This window comes from Trachinotus anak, unplaced genomic scaffold (assembly GCF_046630095.1).
Source record: "Trachinotus anak isolate AG129_WGS33_773 ecotype Australia unplaced genomic scaffold, CSIRO_AGI_Tana_v1 ptg000016l, whole genome shotgun sequence".
Lineage (NCBI taxonomy): Eukaryota > Metazoa > Chordata > Actinopteri > Carangiformes > Carangidae > Trachinotus > Trachinotus anak.
The window spans coordinates 12,928,781-12,952,290 of NW_027273867.1; the positions used below are offsets into that span (position 1 = coordinate 12,928,781).

The window sequence follows — 23,510 nt, forward strand, 5'->3', positions numbered from 1 at the left end:
CAGACGCTCTGTGTGTTTTTTCTGAGGGGGGGGGGGTGAGGGGCAGAGTCGAGCCCAACGCTCTTTTTTTCTTTTGTGTCTCGCTCGGCTCGCTCCACCCCTCTCCTCTCCTCTTTCTTTTAAGCCTTTTCATTCGCTCCATAAAAACAGAAGAGGAACTTTTTTTTGTGCTGGAAAACACAGGTTAAGCGCTTGTGTTTTGTTTTGTTTTTTTACAAAATAATCATATTATTACATACAGAACAAGAGAATCTGTAGAATATTAATAACAACATTTACTTTAAAAACATCTTGTGTGTATGTGTTATTTTTTCAGAATATATTTGGATTTTTTTTTTTTTTTTGTCCTCTTTTTCATTTTCATTGAAAAGAAAGTTCCAAGTCCGCAGAGAGAAAGGCGCTCTCAAGTATTTTGGAGACGAGAGGAGAGAGGGATGAGGAGAGGCGAGCAGATGAGGGGGGAGCGACGAAGAAGAGGAGGAAGAGGAGGAGGACGGGGGTTAGAGTATCTTTCTCTCTTCTGTCTCTCCATCTTTCTCTCTCCCTTGGTGTGCTGTGTCTCTGTGGCGTACGAGCGTTATGCGTAAAACTCTTCCTGCTTGTCTGGTTTCTGGTAGGTGACGGTGGCCTGTTTCGGTTCCTCCAGCGTGTAGCTGCCCTCATCCTTCTTCTTCATCCTGTACACCAGCAGCATCACCAGGAAGGCGGCGAACAAGGCGCCCACCACGCCTCCCACAATCACCGCTAGGGAAAAGACAGAAGAACAGGATAGATTTAATGAAACGTTTCCAGAACATTACAGTTTAGATCCTACAAACACACAGAAAGACACATAAACAAATACTAAGAAACCATTAGAGGCACTGTTACATCCATTCAGCAGGCTACATCACTACAAACACGAGCTGCTTTACAAACACTCCTAGTCTGAAAGCAGAGCAAAGCTACCACAGCATTACTATCACCTAGCTGCTAAGTGAAGAATGCTGAGCCTGAACGTGCCAACATATGTTCTGTGTTGCCAACAGTTTTGTGCTAAATTGCAGCCCTGCAGTGCAATGTAGTAGTTTAGCCCGATGGGGTTGATGTAACCAATCCACAACAGCTGCATTCTCCCCCCTTCCACTGCACACATCGTTAATGAACTCTTACTGTGTGCGATAGATTAATGTGTGGTTATCAGATGGAAAAAGTCAAAGTTTCACTCGTTAAAGTAATTGGTATCGATGCCAAAACGGAGAACAAACTGTTATTTTCCTAAATGCTTGAGGAACAATTTGTTTCCATTCATTGAGTGGGAGGTGTTCACTGTGTTTATCCCATTACTGCCAATATCAGAATGCACAAGCTGGGGTATTTAAAATAGTATGACCACAATGCACTCTCACAGAGAACTGCACAAGCACTGAACCTTTTTGACACACAATTTCTTCTACTTGAATCTTTTTGAAAAATTTTAATTAGTCATATTTTAGACTCAGAACAAGCTGTTTTTGTCTTTTACTGTCCATAAATATGTACATTTCCCAATCTCTGGTTTCATAGAACTACTTTGACCTGCTCCATTGATGACAGTGTCAATCTGTCTGTCCACCACTTTGGTCCAGACTTGTCCTGACAACTACTGGATGGCCATGAAATTTGATACACATAGTAATGACCCTGGTCAGGATGAATTGCACCAACCTCGGTGATCTTATCCTGATCCTAATGACATCAGCCTCAGCTTTACTTTGTGTTTGTTGTTGTTGGTGTGCCAACGTGCTAAACTAAGATGGTGAACATGGTACACCTGCTACATATCATCATGTTAACACTGTCTTTGTAAGAATGCTGCCACACTTAGTATGCTAACATTAGCATTTAAAGCACTGCTGTGCCTAAGTGCAGCCTCACAGCACCTCGCCTGCGGATGTTTAGTCCTGTTAAAACATTGATGCACTCATCACAGCACTGTGAAGCATTGATTAGATTTTGGAGGAAAAATGTAGAATTGCAATAGTTGTTGGTGAAAAACAATATTAAGGAAACAACTGCAATCAAAGTACCATATGATCTGAAATATTTGGGGTGGGCAAAAATAATACATTTTATTGTGTGTTTCATCAAAACTAAAAAGAAATTACAGAATTTCTATTTTACCTGAATGACAAACAAACCCTGTCATAATCTCAGGGAAAAAAATCTAAATCCAAAAGTCTTCTGAACAAGTGTGAAAAGTCAAAGAGGGTAAATACTTGCATGTTCTTTAATATTTTAGTGTGAGTATGTACGCACAGCACTATACATGAATCTATAATTTGATTCTATCACAGACAGTCTACTCTAATCTGTTGCCTCCTGCTCTTTACCGATGACCAGGAAATCAGCGAAAACCACCGCCAGCAATCCACCAATCAGAACAGCTGAAGGAGAGACAGAGAGCCAGTCAGGTCAGGCAAGTTGGCTGCTCCCACACTTTCTACAACAGCTCTTTGGGATGAGGAGAGGGGGCACTTGAAAAGAAATTGGATTTACCCAGAGGGAAAATGATGAGAAAAGCAGGGGAGAAAGGAGGGGTTGGATAACCCAAGAAGAGGATTGCTTGTTCTCAGCGGGTCATATGGGGCTAAGTAGCACATTCACTTATGGTGATGAATCTCCACTACGTGAATTTGAGGTAATACCAGTTTATATTTGCAGCTCCCAAAAAGCAGGGAAAGAATACAGGAGGCAACGGGAAATATAATCTACAAGGTGAGTAAGAGGTTTAATTGGCAGAAAGACAAAATAACACAAGGGACAGAATAAGACAAACAGTGAGACAGACAGACAGACAGACATAGAGCTGAACAACCAGGAGAAAAATTTTGACATGACAAAACATATGAAAAAACAAACAGAGATATTCGTACCTATCAAGACCTCTTTTCTCTCCAAGATGTTTTTCTGTGGCAGCTGGGCAGCAGAGCTTCCTCCGTCTACCGTGTTGCCGACCAGATCAGGATCTGCTGGCATTAAACCTCGACCAAGATCATTGCGGCGATCCTCATTGATCTCAAAATCTCCACTTGGTCCTGCAGCGCCCACCTCGTTGTTGGCCTCCTGAAACAGAGAGAGAAAAGCGAGACTAACTACAGGAAATTTATGTTTGATGTAATCACATTTGTTTCATGGAGTCGTTATACTTTCCATTGCACATGTTCCCATTTGAAACAATGAGCCTCTGTATATTCTGACTGGTGGAAAGTTGCATATTGTCCAACACATATACACACTTCATAAAATCTGGCAGCTTAATTGCAATGTGGAAAGCCTGACAAATCTAAATGCATCATGCTTTAATGTAGAGCTGCTGCAAATAAACAAATGCACACCAATCATAGAAATTACTGGTCTGTAAATAATTAAACTGTCAGTGGTAAAAAGGCCGTCAGAAGTCGGGCTGGGTATCAAACCTCAATAGTTTATTGGTACCAACAGAAATGAATCTATGACTGTATTTTATTCAGGCAAAGCTGTTTGTGTTTAGACAAGTAAAACATTAACATTAAGATATTTTATATTTTTATTTCTGCCAATACATCCCATCAAAAAAGCAAAACCCACAATGACTTGATCCCACTAACAAGTACTGTTCGTGCAGCCAAAGACGTCTGCCACTGTCCAAAAACATAAATGAGCTGCACCACTGCAGTCTGTGACATATTCTTTCATTACAATGTGTATTAACCAACATCAGTCCCACTGAATATTTTCAACAGTGCCCAGCTGTTTCAGGAAACCACCACTGACAAAACATTCTCATAAACCTTTTCATTTGTGATTTGCCTTTAAAGATTAATGTCTTCAGTGGTAATGAATGGCTTTACTGTCACAGACAAGGAAGAGAAGTCTGAGAGTCTTCCGTAGTGAAAGTATTACATCAACAAGCATGTTGGTTTTGGTCTTTTTTTATGGGATTTGTTGACAAAAAAAAAAAAAACCCAGAATATTGCCAGTCTTATCATTTAAGACCAAGGAGCTTGGCCTCTTATGTATAATAGAAAAAATTGTTTTGCATTTCCGCTTGTTGTTTGAGTTATTTCATGTTAACTGGTGAGTCTTAGAGGGACTGTTGAGTGTATTTTCAGCCTTGGAGAGAGCCGGGCTAGCTGTTTCCCCCTGTTTTCGGTCTGTATGCTACGTTAGGCTGATTAAGTCCAGGATTTAGGTTCATACTTCACTGACAGAGCACTTCCCAAAATGGTTTCCTTATGGTGACTTTTTAAATGAAAAAAAAAAAACAACTTTTAATTGACACATGTTGATTTTCCTTCAGAAAAAAATATCCTTTTGGTACCAGAACCATATTCATGCTGAGAATAGTTGTCAGAGGGTGGTGGTGATATTTTGAATCCTACCTGTGTAGTCGTGGGCTGCTGTGGGCGGGTCGTTCTCTCTGTCGGCATCACCTGAGTGGCTGTCGTCATGGGAACCCTGGGCCTGAAGGGGATCCTGGTCCTGACAGTAGTGGTGGTGGTAGGAGCGGCTGTCGTGGCTTCAGGTGTGGTCTCTGCTGTGGTGGGTGTGTCTTCTTCTGTGGTGGTTTCCATGTCAAAACCTGGGTAAAATGAGGTGGGCTCAGGTGACAGGTAGACATCCTCTTCTTCTTCTGTGGTACTCAGGTCATCCGAACCAGCAGAGGGAGCTGCGCTTTCTGCAGGGCTGGTTCCAGGGTTGGTGGTCACCACAGGAACGGCAGCAGGTGACCTCGGGGCAGTGGTGGTCTGGGCAGCAGCGGCGGCCCTGATCCGCTCCAGCTCTCTCTCTCTTTCCAGCTCACGCTCTCTCTGCCTCTCTCTCTCTTTCTCTCTCTCTCTTTCACGTTCCCTCTCTCGCTCACGCTCTCTCTCCCTCTCCCTCTCTTTCTCCCTCTCCCTCTCTCTCTCCATCTCTCTGACCCGTTCTCTCTCTCTCTCCCTCTCTCTCTCCCTCTCCAACTGTTTCGCCTTCTCTTTCTCTCTTTCCAGTTCCCTCTGTTTCTCTCTGTCAAGCTCCCTCTCTCTCTCTTTGTCCTTCTCTAGCTCTCTCTCCCAGAATGCACCGCTCTCTCCATCGGCCTCTGTGGGCAGCGGGGTGGCAGTGGGGTCCTCGGGGTTGGGGCTGGGCTCAGCCGCAGGTGAGGCAGAGGGGGCGGGGCTAGTGGCCTGAGTGGTGGAGAGTAGGAGGGGCTCTTCTGTGGTGAAGGACACACCCACTGATGTCGGCCTCATACTGATCTCAGGAACTGGAGGAGCAGAGAATATTGTAAATTTAGAAGTGATTTAATTAAACAGCAAAGCAGTCAAAAATTTAAACATTTCACATCTCAGTCACACATGTTGTAATTCAGTGTAAAACACAGCCACCCAACCACTCAACCCAGCTGCCCACACACTCACAGTAAATCAGTAACTGAGACTATGGCTGGCTCATTCGCTTCACACACTGTAGTTCACTCTCTATTGAGCAGTGAATTGAGATTTCTGACACTAATAAGTCATCATCGTTTTGCATCGTCACTAACAGGTGTGTTTTTTTTCACATCTATGAAATGCAGCTCATTGCAATGTGGTGTTGTTAACATGAATTCCTTTTTTCATTCCACTGTGGGGATTCTTGCACATACAGTATATATATTGTCGAGGGCTGTGCAGCAGTGAAGTCAAAGGGGCACCTCAGCAATGTAGTCATGCATTTTTATAAATGTCAAAACTGGTGCAATAGAGGCAAAGATTACATGACTTTGAGTCCCAATAATAGGTCTAGTTCCCAAAACACATTTTCCTTAAGGGAATGTGATAACATGTTTTCATCAGACACTCCCTGTCTAATGAATACCCATGTCTTTCAAACTCCACACCAGTTTGTAATCAGGCTTTCTGTTATGCATTTCAGATTTACAAACCAAGATAACCCTGTTGAAAATGGACTTTTGTCTGCAAAATTAGTAGACTAAGACAACTTTCTGTCACTTCTAACTTTCTCTGTGATCGCACATTTTAGTTGTCAATATACCCAATGACACATGCACAGCTATGTTTGTTTTGCTAAATGACTTCTGGATCGTAATGTAGTGATTTCATTGACGACTCAGTGTAGCAATCAGAGGCACAATTAAATCGCTATTTTCTGCTCGTTTAGTCGACAACAGAAAGAGAAAACATGTAAATGTGAGCAGTGAATTGTGAGTTTAGCTGTATTAAAACATGCAGAGCAGCGGGGGACAGAACGGAGGTTTAACCAGCTGAGACTGAACTGTCTGCCTGTCTCTCCTGACCAGATGTTGACTGTGGTGTTTTGTTTTGTTGTTAGTAAGACAAGAGAAGAGAAGAGAAGAAAAGAGAAGAGAAGAGAAGAGAAGAGAAGAGAAGAGAAGAGAAGAGAAGAGAAGAGAAGAGAAGAGAAGAGAAGAGAATCCGTCCACCAATATGAAAGAAACAAATGAAAAAACAGACTATTCTATTCAGAAGTTAAGGACAAGAGATTGGTGTACTACCGTGCATGCATCATCTCCATATCCCCAAACAGAAACAATTTCTTCTGAGTTAGAAATCATTTTATAGTATGTGAACTCAATTTTCAGCCAGGCAGCCACCAGACCCCTGAACACAGTGTAGCATCCCTAGACCCTGTGCCTTTCATCTTGTCCCTTCGACTGAGCCAGATGCTCATTTTTGCCTGACCTATCAGGCAGTTAACCAAGGTGACACGTCTGCAGACCGAAAACAAACAGGTTGTCTTCCAAAACCTCTCCAAAACTTCAAAACAGTCACTGCAGAACAGAGAAATGAGGACTTGGTCTTAAATCACAATACATTTTCCTCATTATTACAGAGAAAACAGTGACTCTGCCCTAAAATCTCTACGTGCCACATGTCTGTTATAGCCACAGCTCCATGTACCGCCCTCCACTGCAGATCCACAGTACATTTCTCTGTACAGAGACCTCCAGCTGCGTTTGGGAGATGAACCTGGGCCCAACACACCCAACCAATTCAACTCCTGTAAACCATGTAAGCCATGTTTTGTTGAGAACCTTTACAATGATTACATACAAGGCCTTCTTTGATGTTCTTGTGAAGTCCTGCATTACTACTATTTTAAAAGACAGAATGGTTTCTTTTTTCTTCCTCCTGCTTCACTCAACTCTGGATAAACAAAGGTTGGAAATCAGACCACATAATCAGAAGAATCAGAATCAAAATAACTGGTTGATCTTCCACAGACTCCACCCTGAATGCCTCAGGACACTGATCATCTCCTCCAAATATCTCTCCATCAGGCGAAGAGATTTAAAACGAGTGTCCTGGCTCAAAATGGCAGCCTCAAGTCCAGCTCTTATAATAGTTCTCCGCACATTGACAAAGCGGAGCATCCTGCAGGTTTAAATGCCAAGGAGGACTGCCCCCAGATCTATGGCATAATAGAGGAGGAGCCCCCGTTCCTGAACCCACTGTATCAGTGTTCCACAAGCACAGAGGTGTGGTTGTAATTTCTAGGCCAGGTAGTTCAAGAAGAAACAGGTGCTTATCGTAATTCAGGTTGATGACCCCACGAAGCAACACAAATACTGTTTCACTTCAAAGCTGTTGTTTGATACAATAGGCACTGCACAGTTTGAAGGCTAAAAGCTGTAAAATGACTGCGGAGGTCAAGCAGTTCCTGGCCAACTTCCACAGTGGGTAGGAGCAAATCAGGAGACTTGGTCCAGTGAAAAACCCAGTATCCAGCAACCTCTTCTGCACCTCTCTTCCATCTCTGTCCATCTCGACAATCAGGCAGTTGGAGTTGTTACCTAAAAAGTTTTCATTGCCCAAAAATACTGCGTTCCTCAGAAGCCCAGCTGGTAACATTGGCTTCTCTTTATTGTTCCACTCCCCAGTAATAAACCTTCAGGTTTAGACCAAGTGACATTTGTGGAAGAAGCTTGTTCATACAATGGCAATTTCTGTTCAAGAAATCTTACATCAGTTTGTCCTGTTAGGAAAACTGCGACATCATCAGCATATGGTGAACATATGCATCAGCGTTAACTCTGTAAGTTACTAAACCAAGATCTCCTTTTTTTGGTAAAACAGTTTTGGTAAAACAGTTAAAACAGCCCGTGCACAACTCAGTGGTAAAGTCCCAGAATCCAAACAGTCTGTGAATACTTCATATAAGTCTTTTCCCATCATGGTCCAGAACCTCTTGTAAAACTCTGAGGGAAGTCCATCAAGTCCAGAAGCTTTGCTACAGCTGAGTCACTAAACTGCCACAGACATTTTGTCAAAGGAGATAGGGGACTCGAGTAAAGCTACCTGTGCTTTACCCAGCTGATGTGGTCCCTCCAACATCTCATCCACAGAAGTCAAGTCAAATCAAGTCAATCTTATTTGACTTATATACAATACAACTGTTCAATACAAATTTTATCTAAGGCTACTGTGTGTTTTGCGTACTGCTGACTGAAAATTCTGTTTTTCCAGCTTACTTCCCACTTCCCACCACTGAGCCAAGTTTTCAAAATCTTCCTTTCTCAGCCTCCATTGACACCAGAAGAACTGACAGAAAGCCTTGTAATGAATTAACTGCACATTGAAATGCTGGTAGGGACTGTCATTAGCAAGGTAATTAGCAATGGTAATTTGAAAATCCAACAGGTGATGGTGTGGCCTTGAATAACCCATCATTATGTTTGATTTAGATAAGTCCTATCTAACCTAGCAGTCCTCACATTACCCTCAGCAGCTTTCACCCATGTGAACTACATGCTAGTTTCTTCCAAAACAGTCTGTGAGATCATTTTCTGCGACCACACTGGACAGAAGTAAGACTGACAGAGGATGACGCTAGGATGTGTAGTGCAATTCCAGTCCTCTCCCACTACTATTACTGAGCTACTATTGAACTGCACACACATTTATAAAAGCAAAGGCTATATCTGAAATTGTTGCCTGAACACTTTGCAGTCTGCCCTGCTCTGCATTACATGCTGAAACATTTGTTAAATGGAGGCGCTGTGAGAAGAGAACAGCAATCCCTGCACTGAGGCTGGTGCCATGGTTGAAAAAGTATGGACCTGTCCAGCTCATTCCCCGCTCTACCTCATTATCCGCTGAGCTATGTGTCTCCAGTAAGAAAAGCAGCAGATCTATGTTTTCAGCTCTATTTAGTTCACCCACCGTTCCTCACCTATCGCTATCCCATCCTCCATTTATATTTAAGTTTCCTACCCATAAACTTTCCATGAAGAAAAGAAAGAAAAGGAAGGAAAAGAGGAAAGGACAGTAAAACTTTTTCCAAGAAAAAACAAGAACAGCATTTCAAAAACACCCATTTATATTTTCATGTATTCAACTTTTTTCTTGCTTTTCTATGCTGGGTTTAGGGTTTAGTCAGAATCTTTCTAAACGAAACCTCATCTGTTTGCTCAGCTCTTCATAGCCAGCCAATTTTTCAAATTTTTGTTGATGAATCTGTCCACATTAGGGAAGAAATGTGTTATTTCCACAGACTGTTTGCCATTAGTTTCATCAAGAAAGTCATCAATCTTCTTTATGGAGTATGACTGTGGTTCATCCTGTGATACAGTATCAGAAGACTGTGACAAACTATCATCCTCATCTTCAATGCTTCACTGTGAGGTTCACCTGTTACAGAAATCTGACCCTCAGACTCAGATGTCTCACTGATCTGTCCACTGTTACTGCATCTGGCCTGCTCCTCAATATCATTCATGTCATTGTCTCTAACATTACAGCTATCTTTCTCTCTCTTTGCAGCAGGTTGCAGGTACCAAGGTATCGCTCACTGCTTGCCGGGTTGCTTGCGGGGTACCACTGTCAGAGTCACCTTCAGGTTGTGGCTCACCTGAACTACTGCCTGCTGTTTGTTCTCTCTGCAGGCAGGATGAACGTTTATGACCCCCCCCCATCGCCACATTTGAAACATTTCATGTTGCCAGAACTTGCATACACTGCGTAGAAACCATTTTCAAACTTCCCTTGAATGACACCTCTAAAGTTTGCGATGGATTATCTAAATACATGAACGCCTAGAAAAACTTTCCAAACTGAGTCAGTTATCTTTCAAGGAGCTCATTCCTTGGAAAATTTGGGGTACACCTGACATAGTAATACAGAACAGAAATAAACTGATTGTCTAGCACCGAGCATTTCTTAACCAACAGGTGGACCAAACGCTCCACCAGCAAGCCACCATTGCCCTATTCATGCGAGAGGCGTAAGTGATGTTTTCATGTCCGACCTGTTTTCCTACAGCCAGGAGAACTTGTTCAACAGTGTACTGAGCACCAGCCTTTACCGTGACCTCATGTCTGATAAACTGGGGAGGCGAATCCTCCTTGGAGAGAGATGCCATGGCTTATGATACAAAGCCCACTAATTTACACGTCTTACAGCCGAGAACCACAAATGAATAAATTAAACCACTCTTACCTATCACTATGAAACATGCAGGAGAGGAGAGGAGAGGAGAGGAGAGGAGAGGAGAGTTAGGCAGTGGTGCTAAGTGATTCATTTTTTTCTTAAATCTCATAATAGTATTATACCACCTTTCATTTTGTTATAGCAGTGAGGCTCCCTGGGTTGAAAGAGAAACAAATTGAATTTACAGGCACAAAGACATGAAAGCTGACAGAGGTGCTGGAGAGGATATCGAAATATAGACTCGAACAATGCAGCTGCTGTAAAACACATCAGACGCCACGAAATGCCACTTTTTGAAGCTGCAGTGGGACACAATGCACATCCGTCTGTTGAAAATGAGCCTTTTCGTTGCAATCAGAGGGCTCTGTATCACGGTTCGAGATAAAGCAATTTGCTGGGCTGCTGTTTCAACCACAGGGGGTGCCTCCGCTGCACTTTCCTGCTCTGAATTGTAATTTATTGTGAGCGTGCTCGCTACTAGCGCAGTGCCTGAACCGAGGGCAGCCCTCAATGAGTCATGCTTAATAAGAAGAGCCGTGCTCAAGCTTCAACCGCCCGATCAGAAAATCAGCCTGAATTACACCAACGTGATTTACATTAAGTAGGTAATTCCTACACAAGCAGACAGCAAACGCAGACATACGCGCACACAACTACTGGTTTGCGTGTGACCGTCTAATCTGTGTGGACTGTAATCTGATTAGAGTAAATAAGATCTGAGGGAATCGAGCCTGCGTTGCTTCTTGTTTGCAAGGGTGTGTCTGTGTTTAAAGGTGTTTTAAATAAATCTGTATCAAAACCTGTCTGTCAAGCCAAATGGCATGTCTGAATTGTGTGATTGTGTGTGCGTGGTGTGCGTGCATGTGAGTCTGGTGAATACAACGACCATAACTGGAGGGCAGGCAGGGAAGGGGGTGGGATCTTTGGGGTCAGCAGATTGAAACCTAGCAGCTGTCGAGTTTGAAAGAACCAGGGCATGAATGTGTAACCTCTCACACACACACACACACACACACACACACTGAAACACCCACCCACACACACACTTACAGCCAGAGCCAGAGCCTGAGTAGAGGTCCTCATCATCATAGAACTCGTCTCTCGTCGAGCCTTCGTCATCGATAGACGGCGACGTCCACGTCTGTCCCTGTAAGAGACATAGAGACGGGGGAGGGGGTGAGGGGGGTACAGATAACAGAGATTAGAGTTATTCATCATGAATGACTGAGCTGTTTGTCATTTCATTTGAAAGACAAACCACTTTGGTAGATTACATGCACACACGACTGTCTGAGAGGAGTCGCAGGCAGCATTATGGTGGACAGGCTACATCTGTCTGTCTGTCTGACTCCATGGAGGAGCATAGTTAATGAGGTGATCTAAAGCTGGGATTTTGGCAGCGCAACATCAAAGCCTTTAAGGAGAGAGGGGTTTCATTTAGTCTGCTTATGTGGCAGTTGCAAGTGATGCTCAGACTGTAAAGCAGCACAGCAGAGGAAATCGGTTAACTTTTGAACCCGGGCTGCAACGATTTTTTCATTATTGATTTACAGGATAATAACTTTTTTAAACACTGATTAATTGTTTAGTCTATAAAATTTTATAAAAATGCCTAATTTACATTCCCAAAGCAAAGATGACGTTTTTAAACAGCTTGCTTTTTCTAACCCACAGTATAAAACTCAAACTCATTCACTTTACAATCATACAAAAGCAGCACATCCTCACATATGAGAGGCTGAAACAAGAGAATGTTAGATATATATCAGTTCATCAGTGGTCAAATTGTCAATCCGTTAATCAGTCCATCAGCTAAATGTCTCAGCGCTAAATTGTTTTTATCTATAAAATGTCAGGAAATAGGAGCCTACGGCCACGCAGCTCTGTGAGGTTGTATTTAGACACCAGTGTGATTTGAGCTAAGTGCTGACATCAACATGTTCATGGTGACTATGCTAACATGCTAACGATTAGCAGGTATAATGTTGACCATGTTCACCATCTTGATTTGATGTGTTGGCATTTTAAGATTCCCTTATTAGCACTGAATACAAAGTACAGCTGATGGAAATACATTACTATAAATATCATTTTGTAGGTATTTGGTCATGAAAGAAAGTGTTGGGTGACTTAAAATTTTGCCCTAATGATGATGCGAGATAAAAGGTTTGCGGATCCTCCAAATTATTCATCAAGTTAATATTTCCAGTGGTTAAGATATTTCAATCTGGACCAAGGTGGCAGCATTGCCATTCATGGGGCCATGATGCTAACAAGGCTAAAAATGCCCATCACAATTTCCCAGGGCATAAGGTGGTGTCCTCAAACTGCTTGTTTTGTCCCACTAACAGTCCAAAACCCAAAAATGTTCAGTTCACAAAATATGCAAATCCTCACATGAGAAAAGCTGGAAAAAGCGAATGTTTTGCTTCATAAACCACTTAAATCTGTCATCACTATTGTTGTCGGTAAACCGTTTCAGGGCTAATTTGAACCCCTAGTGTGGAGAATATCACAGTCTCTTTTGAATGATTGCTGCTGTACATTTGAGTTTTACAGCAGCACTCTGAGGGCGCTCTGCCTGTAATCTGCCCATAACTGTCTCCTCATGGATCATTTCACTGCATCCACCCTGCTCATCACTCTGCCTTAATCCAAGCCCGTTTCGTGTATGTCTGTGAGGGGAAAGCGTGAGCTTTGCCTGCCACCTCCGTGAGGGTCAGGTAAGAGAGATTAGCTGTGGATCGTTCGGGGCTGAACCTCTGAAGTGAATGACCTCGAGCCTCGGGTCACTTTGAGCCTGATCCCTCCTCTCTCCCTTCATTCATCTCTCTCTTTCTCTTGACCTCAATCCCACATCCCTACGATGTTTAAACACACTATAGCACTCAGAGGCTTTACCCATCACACCAGAGCAACTGATACTGTTACCAAATGCATGCACTTAAGAGGCACCTCCCATACTGCAGAGCAATGATACATTTCAAACTACACTACACATCACAGGTTGTTTCACACTGTAACACTCCACTCATTTCAAATACTCTAACTATGTTTAAGGTGCATCAAAGCTGCAGCACATTTACCCACTCAGAACACAATCACATTAACAAATACTATGCACAATTTTTTTGAATATACCATCTCTCTATTGATTTCCACCAATGTGTTTTTTTTTTTATTACTATTTTGTTACATTTTGTCATTACAATTTTGAGGTACTTGAACTTCAGTATTGAGTATTACCATTCATTTTATTTCACACTTCTACTCCACTAAATACTGCATACTGGAAATACTGCACTCAACTGCATTTATCTTACAGTTAGTTGCTTTGAAAATCAAGATTTGATCATATGGAATATGAAGCATTGTTATAGCTTAAACTACTCAACAGTAAATTAAGTAGTTAAAATAAGATCCATCTCTACCAGCTACATCACCTTTACACATTAATGCATCAGTGACAATAACGCATATTTATAATATCTCATATTACAACAATCTGTAAAGGGTCACTCTGCATAATCAGTAAGAGTAAGAATCGGTGAGAGTGCACCAGAAAAGTAAAGGTCAGATTAAAGGTTAAACCAGAATAAAGGTCTGAAAGTTGCTAAAACCCTCAACAACAGAGTTGGGTGATAATAGTCTGTGGGTTTGTCACTACAAGTAACCCCTTTACATACAAGTAGTGTGTTGTTTAGAGAAGCTTTAAATACATCTTTCCAATAATACTTCTCTACTTAAGCAAGATTTTACTTTGTACCTTGTAATTTACAGTGTGGTGCTGCTACTTTTATTTTAGTAAAGGAGCTGGATGCTTCTCTCATCACTGCATTGTGTACCTAGATTTAGCCATTTAGTGCTTCAGTGCCAGAAAACAAAGGGCTGAGTTTTGCTCCAGGTATTGGAAAACAGTCAGTCCACTGCTGAAAATGTGACCAAAGCAAACTTATCTCCTCAGAAATCTTAAGCCCATCCTGAGGCCCTGCAGAGCTGCGTTTTTGCTAGCCTGTGTGATGCTAATTGTATATATACACACACACACACACACACACACACACACACACACACACACACACACACACACACACACACACAGAGAAGCTCCTCCCCGGCTCCAGACAGAGGAAACCTGATGCCTTTAAAAGCCAATAAAAGCATAATGGAATCTAGAAACCCGAGCGTCTCAGTCCATCACATCTCAGCATGAGGTGGAGCTGAAACGCTATATGTACCTCCAGAAAATAAAATTGACTTCAAGATGTTTGGAGCCTCGACTCACCGAGGATATGGGCTTCACAAAGTGGCAGGCTGAGAGTATGTGTGCTTCACGCTTCGACTGTGAATGTGTGTGAGAAAGAGAGCGAGACTGTGAGTGTGCGTCTGTGAAGGTCTGGTGATCTCAAACCCTGAAAGTGCCTAAAAGTACTGAAAAGACGCCTCAGTGTGTGAGCGTGGTGCGAATGTGTGTGTCTGTGTGTGTGTGTGTGTGCTGTATTCCAAGGATCAGTTTTACAATGAAGGCCGTTGCTATGGGCAACCTTTGCCTTTCACAGAAATTCCCTTCTCCAAGTGAGAAGCTACCAGACACACACACACACACACACACACACACACACACACACACACACACACACACACACACAGAGAGAGAGCTCTAACTACATTAGCAAAGGTGTTACGCAACATCAAAAAAAACAACCTAAAAATCAACATCAAAACAGTTTGCTGCTCCGGCCCCCCCCTCCTCTATCTGTCCCTCCCTGTCTGCCTCCCTTCGCCTCCCCCCTCTGGATCCACAAACTCTTTGCCAGTGTATCCCCGTTCTCGCTCCATTTTCCTTTCATCTTAAACTCTATTTCTTATCTCGAGGCTAGCCCCCTAAATTCAGCGTGACTCTGAAAAACACACACACACACACATACTTAGATAAACACACACCCCACCCCCAAGGCGGCACCAGAGCCCACCCCAGGGGCCCCTTTTACAAGTCCCCTACACACACACACACACACACACACCAACCTCCAGGACACACAGTAACTGCAGAGAGAGCTGCAAGTCTGCAGTTTGTCTATTTTCAGTGGTGTGTGCTGTTTGTGTTTAAATGTGCATCATCTATGTTTATCCTAACCTTTAACAGTAATATATAATCACTCTGTGTGCCTTGACATGTTTTATTTATGACACAGTGTTATAAGTGTGAATTCATGGTATGGCGGAAGGCAGTGCGTCACTGTATGTAATTACAGTGTGTGTGTCTAAGTGGGTATAATCACAGGTTTTGTTTGTGGTGTGTGTGTGTGTGTGTGTGTACATGCACACACAAATACCCCTCAGACCTATCTGTGTGGGCGTGTGTGTGTGTTTTATGTGATTTCGGGGGAGTCGAATAGGGCCAGCTCTGCATTTTGCCTTGATTTCAGGATCTATAAACAGCTGTACTTTCAGCCTGCGCCACATTGCTAACTAACCACAATGAGACGCAACGAGCTCTCCTCCACCACACGCATAACCTGGGGCCAAAATCATCTGTACGTTGCCCTCAATTTCCCTCCACCACTGCATTTTGTTCCCATTTGTTATAAAAGGAAACTGTAAGATGACAACTATATTCTGCTGGATCTGCACAGTGAATGCAATCCTGGTTTTTGGCAACGTATGAAGCAGTGCCACTGTAAGATATGCGCTGCCAGTTGGAGTCATTCTAAAACAATCTGGGAGCGTGGAATATATAATTATGTATACTTGTGTAAAAAGAGAAGGGGAAAGCACTGAATTGACGGGCAGGAAAGAGCTTAAGAATTGGTGTTTGTTAACGCAATGTCACATTCTGATAAAGCAAACACAGGTGCGTCCTCTGAGGGGCGACTCAGGTAGAAACCTGATCCGAAGCTGACATCAGGTTTTTGACTATACATTTCATCCAATACACTGTAGCTGCTCTGTGGATGTGTGTGTGTGTGTGTGTGTGTTTGAGCCTGGATTTTATACCTGAGCAGACGATGCTGCGGTTTCACAGATATTAATATTCCACAGGAGATGATTTGTTCCAGATTTTAATTTAGGATCAGACTGAAAAAAAAAACAGCTAGATCATAACTGTGTGCGAGTGTCTGATATTAAAGCAGCAACACTGCAGCAACTTCACAATGAGAAGGTCTGTGAGTGAGTGAGTGAGTGAGTGAGTGAGTGAGTGAGTGAGTGAGTGAGTGAGTGAGTGAGTGAGTGAGTGAGTGAGTGTGTGTGTGTGTGTGTGTGTGTGTGTGTGTGTGTGTGTGTGTGTTTGCGTGTATTTTGTCAGTAGGAACAATGGGTGTATGCAGTTCTAAGATGCAGGAAGTCAGATAACAAAAGGAGTTAGAGGTAGTTATATAGACACAGTGATTCACCAAACCAGGACACACACACACACACACACACACACACACACACACACACACACACACACACACACACACACACGAGTGCTGGTAGAAGATTAGACATACGTTTGATCCAAGGATCATTTTTGGTTGTTCAGTTCATGCTAGTTTAGAGCTTCATTGTGATTGACTTCAAATGCATTCCTCTGTAACCTGAGAGGCTGCGGCTGCTGCTGCACGATGCCTAGCATACACACACACACACACACACACACTTTAAGCTCCTGATACAGTAGATGCAATGCTGCTCTGCTTCGGAGAAATAATCGTTAATTGTGCTTTTTAATATGTGAGATTATATCGGAGTGAATGTTCCTGCTGCGGCTGCATCTCTGAGCTCTCTAACTGTGAGGAATCATTTGAATACTCCCTCTGCTTCCTGGCACCATCTGTGAGTCCCACTCCTCTATCTGTCCCTCCATTTACTGCATCCACAGCGCTGAAGGAGAACCGGGGACACAAATACAATAAAAGATACTGAGGTCATGTCCATTGTCATATTTTGTTACGTCCATTTTTTACAACACACTTTTTATGTGTACAGATTATACCAGTAGACCACAGTGGCTCCCAAACCTTTTGACTTGTAATCCCTCAAAGTGAAGCAGTTTCACAGGCTGTATGTGTCTGAGAGTTGTGAGGAATTTCACCAGAAAGATTGAGTGTTTCATTTGAAAACTGTGAAATATTAAAGACATTATCCTGGCTCTAGTCCTGTGTTATTTGTTCAGTCATCTCATATCAATTACCCCAGTATTTTTATGTCAAAATCCAGCTCTATTCTTTTTTTTTTTATTTTAATGTCTTTATTTTTGATGGCTCATCTTCAACTCAGGACTCTAAACATGCAAACACCAATCTAATTTGATTTAGGGCGACTAGCTTACCCTGCCAACTGCATAAAATCACACTTGATCATGAGCTTGTGGGTTGTAGAAGCTGGCAAAGCGCTATCATAGAAGGAGGTGTGTGCTTGGATTTGAGCGTTCAGTTGGCAAAAACTTTGTTTGCATTTCCTGAGAACTCTACTCTCTGATCTTATGACTACTTAAAATGGCAAAACATCTTAATCAGAGCAAAAAATGTCCGTAGCAGTATTCCGATGTGCATGTTTGGTCTCAAACTGCTAATACTCTGCTCCACATTGTGCTATAAAAGCTGAGCACAGTTTTTATTGATCCAATAAAATCTGAAGGATTTGATTTAATTTCATTCGTAACTAAACCCCATACAAATATTCAGTTTCCCCCTCGGAAACACATCACATTACTTCATTACTTAATCTATCCAATGATTTATGTTGATGACTTATCTCTAACACTAGGAGGTCCATATAAACATTTGACACTAATTCTATCTGTATGCAACAGCACTGCGCTCTGTATCCATCACTGCCTTTGCTCAGCAGTTCATCTCCCCAGCCTCCTCCTGTATTAGCATTTAGATGTGCTGTATGTGAATTGTGAAGGTTTCTCTCAGCGTGTTAATGCTCATTAAAGGCGCGTATTTCAGGCTCCACCTAGACAGTCTGTCTCAGGCTTGCTCAGATTTGTCCCAAAGCATGAGATGAGCAGAGCCCCCTCACCAAGCTAAATGTGTATCATTGTGGTTGAATGTTTTAAACCTCGACGTGGGTGTCCAGACTGAGCTGAAGTGCTGGATGCCAAACCTGTCAACGTATCATGAACATATAATGACAGTTATGCCTAAAAAACAATAATCATCTGGCAGAAATTTGAGACCCAGATCAGGCCCTAAATGAGGTAAAGTGATCTTCATGGGCCACGTTTCCAACATCCCTGCAATTTAATTCACCGTAGGTGGAGGGCCCACGCTTTGTAAACTAGCTGCTGATTCACGGCCGTCTCTGTGTCTGCTCCTCTCCACAGCAGTCTGACCGAGGCTGATAAGAGTCGGAGAGTTTGAGCCGTGCTGCTCGCTGACAGAAGTGGACTGTTGATAGCTCTCTATCTAGAAAGGGTCGCACTGCTTGGCACATGCCCTCTGTCTACTTACACACTTGCAGGAAACACTGCAGCCTGTTTACTCTTTGCACTGGTCCACGCCCTTCTTTTCTTTCCGGCGTGGATCCCTGACCCTGTCAGTAGTGACCTCTAATCTCACTCCATCTTTAGCTTTTATGCCTCATCTCACTCTCCACCCTGCTCTTCCTCTCTTACCAGCTGGGCAGGTTGGATGGCGGCCAGCCTGGACGCTAACACACTTACAGTCAGACAAGGAGATGTGAGAGAGATAGAGGGCGGGCAGTGTGTGTGTGTGCGTGTCTGAGTGGGTTACCAGGTGATGGCCTGGTTAAGACACCTGCCACCTTCAGCAGAGATTAGCACAGAAAGCCTCTGCACAGTCACACTGTTCACACACTTGATGACACCTTTCAAACACACACAGACACACACACACACACACAGACTATGGTCGGATGTCGAGACGGTATCTTGTAGCAATGACGTCAGGTGTGCTGTGAACCTTCAAACAGCTAACACCTGCACACTACAGCCAAGGGGGTCAAAGAAATCCTGTCTCTACTTTGTCTACCCAGGTGATTTAAGGTCCTCTCTACACTCTTTTATTCATGGACACATAAAGAGCCAATGCGCCCCTGGGCTTAGACACATGAAAAGGCCCCTCTTCTCACTAGAGTACCCTTATACACTATACATGTTTTTTACATTGTATTTTACATGTGGATTTTAACTCTGAAGTTCAGTTGTTGGCTGAAACTACTTTGTTCATGTTTAGGATGAAGAGAGGGTCTCTAAAGCCATTTCACATTCCACATGTAGCTCGAAGCTTGAAAAATTTAAATCAATGTGAATATGTTATACGTAAACTTTTACTCCTCAGCCAAGCGTAAAAACGTTTTTGATATTTCAAGGTTATTTCAGTTTTCTGTTTCCACTTTTTCAATGCACAAACTGCAAATGCATAAAAACAGGTGAATGGAAACGCACTTACTGACACAGAAACGATTCAAAATACTACAGCATGCAACAAAATATAGTGAGTCATTCAATGGAGCCTGTGATGTAGGTCATGTTGCTTAAAGCAAGATGATTCTGCTTAACTGCTACAAAATAAAAATAAGAATCTACATCAGATCAGACTTTGCATCAACAGATGCTTGATATTAAAGGGTCACAATCCAAAAATGTGATCAGGACATCAGACTGTTTTTCACTTCAAAACTTCAAACAGGGGCTCTTGCTTTCAGTCTAGGGGCCCAAAGGCGTCAGGGGGCCCAGATGTGTAATGCATCCCTTGTGTTATAGAGTGTCAAGTTTGCTCCCGGCTCACTGTTGATGTTTCAAATCAACAGTGAACTGACGTGACATTAGGTAAGATTGAAAAATCGGGGATTGTACTGTACCTTAAAACAAAAACAATGAAAAAATTTTCACACAGTAAAAGCTGTCAAGTCTTATATCAGCAGAGCTCATCCTGTGGGTCGAAACCATTCAGCATCCATCAAAACGATTCCCCAGCTATATTATTAATACATACATTTACTGTCAAGGTTGTAATGTCTATAATAAATGCCTCCTCCTGTGAAATGATCACTATTTGCAGCCCCTCAGGCCTCTTTTTTTTTTTTCTTTTTGGCAGCGAGCCTAGTAAATTTTAAAGTTAAATTATCATTTAGTGTCAAGAGATTCTTTACAGTAACAGCTGCAGCAGGGGTTCGGCAGTAGGCATCGTTTCGTATTTGCAAGGATGCTGCTGAGCAATTTTACACTGATTAGCTGTTAAAAAGAAGGAAAGTGGTTTTGGTTTTGGATGTCTTGGATAAAATCAGGCTACATGGGGTTTTTTAGAAAAAGTATCTTGTGTCAGTGTTAAGACTAATTTGAGGGTTAAAACAAAAATAAAGTCTGACATTCATGGCTGCTTATGTTATTTTTAAATGTGTAATAATCTAAAACTGCTATTCAACGCCAAAAAGATCCTTGTGGACATGATGCTGTAAGTAGCGCTGAGTGGGAAGGTAGAAACGCTGATTTAGTCCCTTGCCAAACACATTTCTGATCTCCTCCTGCATGTTTGTCTCAGTTTTTCACACACAAGTGCTCCCTGTGACCGATGAATGTGAACCATCGAGCAAACACTGTAAATATGCTCATGTGCGACAGCCAGGAAATGAGTGAAACACTCCCTCCAATGTTTTTAGTCTCTGTCTGCTGATCAAATTCCTGATTGCGCTACAGTAGCTGATCCAAATCGCAGCCACGTTGGTCATATTAATTCCCCGTACAAAACCTGTGGGAGGATGACATTACACTGGCTCAAGTTTGCTATTCCAGCTCGCTCTGGCCCTAATGCTTTCTCAGAGCAGCACCAAGCCACAGCTGAAAAGCATCCAAGCACTAATATTATCTTTCTAATATTATCTTCCTCCACTGAGTTATAAGGACAAAGATGATCTAAGTGATGAATGCCCTTATGGAGAGTCCTGCATTTGCTAAATATGGTATATAGTGCAATGAATGGCTTGGTCAGAGCACTGCAGGAACAGAGCAGGTGCGCAGTGGTGAAAAAAAAATAAAAATCATGCATCTGGATCAGTGAAAGGCAATTTAAATCCACTTTCATGCACAAAGTCCTTCAATATTGATCTCATAAATCTGTCACAAAACAACAGACTCTGAATCAAGTTATGGTAATGTTCAGTTTATCTTCAACAGAGCATTACTTTATATGAGTCGCTACAGCTTTTGCGTCATTGTAAGCTTCTTGATTAATCCTCATTAGGTGGAAGGTCTCCTGCATTTCCTGTTTTATGCAATTGATTATGGAGGTTTTCAAATTGAGACACTGAGCTTCACTTTTAATCAATCGCCTAAAAAAATACAACAGAATATAGTTTCCCCTCGTCAATCCTTTCAGTCGTAGTCTTATGTCAGGCATTAGCACAGATGCTGACCTCTTTTCATATACTACACAGTAGTTTTCATTACTTTCATTCTGTGCAGGATTCAGGTTGAAGGATTCACAGGAAGTCATGTATGCAACCCAGTGTTACATGATTTTATTTTTGTGATCAACCTCACTGTTCATTCCTGCGGCAAAAGCAAAACTGTATCATGTTTCTGAATGTTAGCCCAACATTAAAAGCCTTCATCTTATAAAACTGAAATAGTTAAGGTGGCTGAAATACCTGCAAGAAACAATGTATTTGTCAAAGAGGTTGGTGCTAACTGCTAATTTATCAAAAATATCATATATACATATAAACATCAATGTCAATATCGAAAATTGCATGGTGTAATGGAGCAACAACGAGCAGCTACAGTGAGCTGTGTTATGTAGAGCTGTAAGCGACCTCCAGCTCCTCACCAAGGAAACCAAGTCATTTCACTGTGCCCTGCTGCTGTGTTGAAATTACTTGCACCATGTACAGCATAAAGTCAGATCATGTTAGCAATTATTACCGACTGACTTCTTAATAAAAACAATTCCAGTTTGTTTGGCTGCGCTGTAAACAGTATATTTCTGACAAAGTAGCTGCTTAAACAGTTTTTGCTGTAGTATTATGCGTCAAATCTAGCAGGACTGGATTCTGGAGGATTATAATTTTAAAAGGTATAAAGGAAAAAATGCAATGGTTAAAAAAGACTGTCAGTGTTGAAAAGGAGGTTGTATTTGCAGTGGACATGATCAGCTGATCGGGGCTGAAACAGCAGTGACTCTGGCCCTCGGAGGCCGAGTGTGTTTAACCTGTAATGTCTCAGTTTCTCTGACAAAATGAGCAGCTGACACTGAAACTTGCCCCAGACTCAGTTGAGGTCACATGACTGTGTAGTGACACATCAGCTGGCATGAAACCGTGTAATGGACTGGAGCTGTGAGACCACCACACACAGACACACACTCGCACACACACTAATGCATAGATCCACTCAGCTCTTGGCCTGAGTGTAGAAGAACCATGTGATGGGAGGAGGGGTGATACAGACAGAGAGCCACAGAGATGTATATCTGTATGTAGGACCCAGCTGTTACACTAATCTGACAATCCAGCAGGATTAAAGACCACAACTCAAGGCTAGCACACACACACACACACACACACACACACACACACACACACACACACACACACAGAAACACACACGAGGCCTCTCTGCGTGGAATCCTCCTCCATTATAGATGACCTTATGAAACATGCATCTCTAAGTCTGCGTGTGTGTGTGTGACTGTCCTGCTGCCAGAAATGCCTTGAGATTCTGACACAAGTGCCGCTCCCACACTCAACAATACGCTGCCGTGCATTTGTGCTCTTATGAGGATTTGTGTGTGCAAGTGTGTGTGTGTGTGTGTGTGTGTGTGTGTGTGTGTGTGTGTGTGTGTGTGTGTGTGTGTGTGTGTGTGTGTGTGTGTGTGTGTGTGTTGGTGAGTGTAGTGATGTTTAGTAGAGAAACATTGCAGTGAACAGTTAATGCTGCTGGTTGGCTGGTGGGTCAATGACTGCGTTTTTGTGGCTGCTTCCATGAAGTGGTGGAGAGAGAGGAGAAGGAGGGATGCTGAATGCGGATCTATATGTGTGTGTGTGTGTGTGTGTGTGTGTGTGTGTGTGTGTGATTATAGCCTGGCTCAATGGGCCTATTTCTGCAGGGCCAGTGGGAGGGCGTGG

At 42.6% G+C, this 23,510-nt stretch overlaps 1 protein-coding gene across 1 annotated transcript in view; it reads right to left on the minus strand.

Moving 5' to 3' along the window:
- Nucleotides 1-328: 328 nt before the first annotated feature.
- Nucleotides 329-23,510, minus strand: part of sdc3 (syndecan 3) — a 37,358-nt gene continuing 14,176 nt past the window's right edge. Inside the window, exons 2-5 of the mRNA XM_071500244.1 lie at nucleotides 11,484-11,580; nucleotides 4,383-5,248; nucleotides 2,895-3,084; nucleotides 329-744 (exon numbers count right to left, since the gene is read on the minus strand). Of these exons, the coding sequence (XP_071356345.1) occupies nucleotides 578-744; nucleotides 2,895-3,084; nucleotides 4,383-5,248; nucleotides 11,484-11,580 (1,320 nt within the window). The 3' untranslated portion in view covers nucleotides 329-577. The remainder of the gene's footprint in view (nucleotides 745-2,894; nucleotides 3,085-4,382; nucleotides 5,249-11,483; nucleotides 11,581-23,510) is intronic.